Genomic DNA, 3637 nt, shown 5'->3' on the forward strand with positions numbered 1-3637 from the left:
AGGGAAATTAAATACTGTTACAAGCGCTCTTTTAGATCCCCCAAGAGAAAGAATCTGCACAACCCACAGCCCATGACATTCAATAGAGAAAGTGTTCCATTCTCCAACCATCAAATGGCTCGCTAACCGTAGATTTCCAAAACAGGCAAATATCAAGGAACCCATTCCAGCTAATAGAACGGAAAGAAGGAAAGAAAAGGCCGGTCCAAAGAAGAGAATATGAAGGACACACAAATAACTGTTCAGAGTATATCTGGGCTATAGTCTACAAGGAATTTTCTTGTACTCCTAGGAACATTCACAACTCTAAAGCTAATGGAGGGCAAAACACAACATTAAAGACCAGAATCAAAAGAACACTGACAGTGAGCAAATACAAGTGCAGAGATAAATGCACAAAAAATTGCTTCCGACTTAAAACACCCATTTGGTATATCAAGGTCTCCTTCAGTTAAAATTGTATTTTTTATTCTGTGCAACCAGAATAAGTTGAAATGACTATGGAATACCTACATCTCAATATTCATTTATGCAAACAGACCAGTCATTTCACAAAAAAAAGTAAACCATTACAAAATAGGGATCAAGAATGAGCACAGAATCCAGTATTCTGGTGAATAATCTCTTTAGATAATATATTCATCTCTTTCATAGGCTAGATTTTAAGACGGTGACAGTGGAATCCCTCTAAATTTGTTCACTCACCTGCCATTATAGCTTGATGAAATGTATGCCATTAGGTAAGAATGAGAAAGCCAAAGTTACATAGAAGTAATATGATAAGTTTTGATGGGAAGACATATAATTTCCGCTGTCCATGATATTAGTATTCATTGTTTCAATAGTATTAATTTACATAAAACCAATATGATAAGTTTTGATGGGTAGATTATAGTTTCTCAAATGTGTGATATTAGTATGTATTGTTTCTGAATTTGATTATGTATCATTTTTATCCTCACACCATGATCCATCATCAGAAAACAGAAAGTGAAAGTGAGTTTTGATGTGATTATCAATGGAAAAAAGAGGCAAGAATATCATGTGTTTCTTAATGGGAGAAAAAAGGCAAGAATACCATGTTTTTATTAATGGGAGAAAAGAGGCAAGAATACCAGTACTATGTTGCACACCAAAAGATCAAAGTGTTGTAAACATAGATTTACATCAATGACTAAAAATATTGAATGGGTTAGATTTATTTCACTTTGAAGGATGTCTCTCAAAGGCCATACAAGCTTTGTGACTTGTACATGTAAATGCAAATCTTCAACAAATTACGCAAACAGAAATCTACATGAACCAGTTTTCTGGGTGCTGCAAATTCAATATGAATTGTCACAAAAATGGGTCAAGGTTGAACCATTTTAACGATTTTCAAATATGAAACACAAAATATGCAAACCCATGATACGCAAAACTGTAAACTAACATCTGCAAACTGTAACGGATAGCAAGAACAAGAGAATAACAGCAGCGGTTATTGTTGACCCATCTGGTTTGTTTTGAAACCTAATATTGTGCCAGTTTGTAATTATAACAACATGATGATAAAAAAAGAAAGTTGTAAAGAAAACAACTGTTTACTTGTAAACACAACTTGGCACCACGTTTTTTACTTTATATGTGAATAGAACAGGTTGCCACAGAAGACAATGAACATGTTGTCATCTAAGTTGCATGACACAAAAAGACCAAATCAGCTTTTGGGCAAAGGCACCAGTATTCATTTTCACTTTGTACCCTCTTCCCCAGACAAGCTGAAGATTAATCTCTCAAATTCAAGAGCTGAACTCAAGCACACACAAGAAAGAAACATCCATCATATTAAATTAAACTGTTGTTGGAGTAAAGACATAAAGCAGAAAACTATCTATTGATTATTCTTCCTCATCCTCTCCATTAAAGATATCAGTACTAACTAAATCACCTGCAAACCATAACGCAGCCGAGATTCTTTCTTTACATTTACTTGAGCAAAAAGCCAGAAAAAACGTAGAGAAGGGCATGAATTAGCCAGAAAAGTGTGCAATGATTAAAGAAAAGAAGCCTTATCGGATTCCATCAATATAGCTAACTGATAACAAAGCAGAAGAACCTTAACAGACCACAAATTATACCGATTCCTCTTCTCCTTCTCTTAAAAATCCCCACCGACATAACATATTTTTGCGTAGCAGAAACATCGAGGCTGCTGCATCCCCCAAGAGTACGTGGAAGCTTAAAAAAAGGAAAAGGAAATTCTCATTCACGAGGAAACGAGAAAAATAGTACCTACTAGGCCTAGATAAACTCGTATGAGAAATTATTGCCAAGCAGCCGAAGGACAATAGATTTAGACATAGATAGAATCCAAATGACTCAAACTACAACACAACACACACACATTTGACCTTGACCTTAAAACTACCTACTTAGACTTACTAAGTACCATCTATAACGACTGCAAAACCATTTGAAACCAAAAAACGAAAGCTAGACTAAACTTTTAACTCCTCTCTCTCTCTCTCTCTTTCTTATTCTCTTTCTCTTTTTCTTTCTCTTCCTCTTCCCTCCATCTGTTATATATACATGTCTCTGACTTCAAAGGCGTTGCGGTTCTTGACAACAATATCAAACATATGAATGGACTTGAATTTGGAGAAATCTCTGGGCAGAGAAATGAGATGCACAGAACAGGTCTTGTGATACTGGAGCACCTCAGAGTCTTCATTATAGCGTTCCCAGCCAAGAGGGAGAAGTTTTCTCTCAAGAGCAGCATAGTTAGTGATGACCTCATTGGTGGGAGTGTAGACCAAGACCTTGCGTTTCGACCTCGTGACCTCCATGGATCCATCAAGAGGCTCCGCCATTGGATTGGACACCAACCTGGCCACACCATTGCTGAAAACCCACACGCCAGACATTCTGATTATGATCAACCAAAGATTCTGCAATTTCTTTCGATAATTTCTCCCCCCTTTTGGGCTTTCTCTAACTTGTGTCAGGGCCTACAGCACGTGAGAAGAAGATGTTCAACAAAAACAGCAGATTACAAGCAGAGACTTTGTGAAATATGATGAATGAAACCCGGATTTTCCTTCAATCCTAAGCTCTAACACTACACTTAGCCTTGCATGCTGTCTGGAAATGCTGAGGCTTTAAATGGGTCTATTCTGGGATTAAATAATTCAAAGGGGGCACGTTCTATTCCTTTTTTTTCTCTAACAGATGCCTGCGTGTGTTCCACCGCTCTTAGTTTTGCGCCCACTTTTTTAGGAGCTTTTCACACAGGGCCCCTCCTTTCCTCTCCCCTCCCCTCTCCTCTCCTCTCCTCTCCTGTCGTCTCCTCTCTCCTGTAGTCTTCTAAGACACAGTTTTTTCTTTTCTTTTTTCCTAAGCCCGAAGGCCCCAATAAGGTCAAACGGTTACAGTGAAGAACTTGACTGAGATCTGAGGGCTTAAAAGAATAAAATGACGTGAGGTTTTAGACTAACCGTAGAAATATGAATAGACAGCGTTCTGACAAGGTTTGGGAACTTAATAAAATAGTAAGATATTTATTATTTTCTCAAGAAATATGAATAGACAAATCAAGTGAAGAGAAGAGAATACTGTTGAGGTTGCCGAAAAATATTTTGATTACAGAAATATCAAC

At 37.2% G+C, this 3637-nt stretch overlaps 1 protein-coding gene across 1 annotated transcript; it reads right to left on the reverse strand.

The window, feature by feature from the left end:
* Positions 1-2040: 2040 nt before the first annotated feature.
* LOC131066708 (flowering-promoting factor 1-like protein 1) lies at positions 2041-3323 on the reverse strand. Its single transcript, XM_058001540.2, has one exon. It carries the CDS (start codon positions 2904-2906, stop codon positions 2562-2564), a length of 345 nt encoding a protein of 114 aa, XP_057857523.1. The 5' UTR covers positions 2907-3323; the 3' UTR covers positions 2041-2561.
* Between the last annotated feature and the right edge of the window lie 314 nt (positions 3324-3637).

This window comes from Cryptomeria japonica, chromosome 9, assembly GCF_030272615.1.
Source record: "Cryptomeria japonica chromosome 9, Sugi_1.0, whole genome shotgun sequence".
In the NCBI taxonomy this organism is placed as follows: Eukaryota; Viridiplantae; Streptophyta; class Pinopsida; order Cupressales; family Cupressaceae; genus Cryptomeria; species Cryptomeria japonica.

What these genes read in the sequence shown, in the direction of transcription:
- LOC131066708 (XM_058001540.2), bottom strand. Translation starts at nt 2,906, where the DNA reads ATGTCTGGCGTGTGGGTTTTCAGCAATGGTGTGGCCAGGTTGGTGTCC.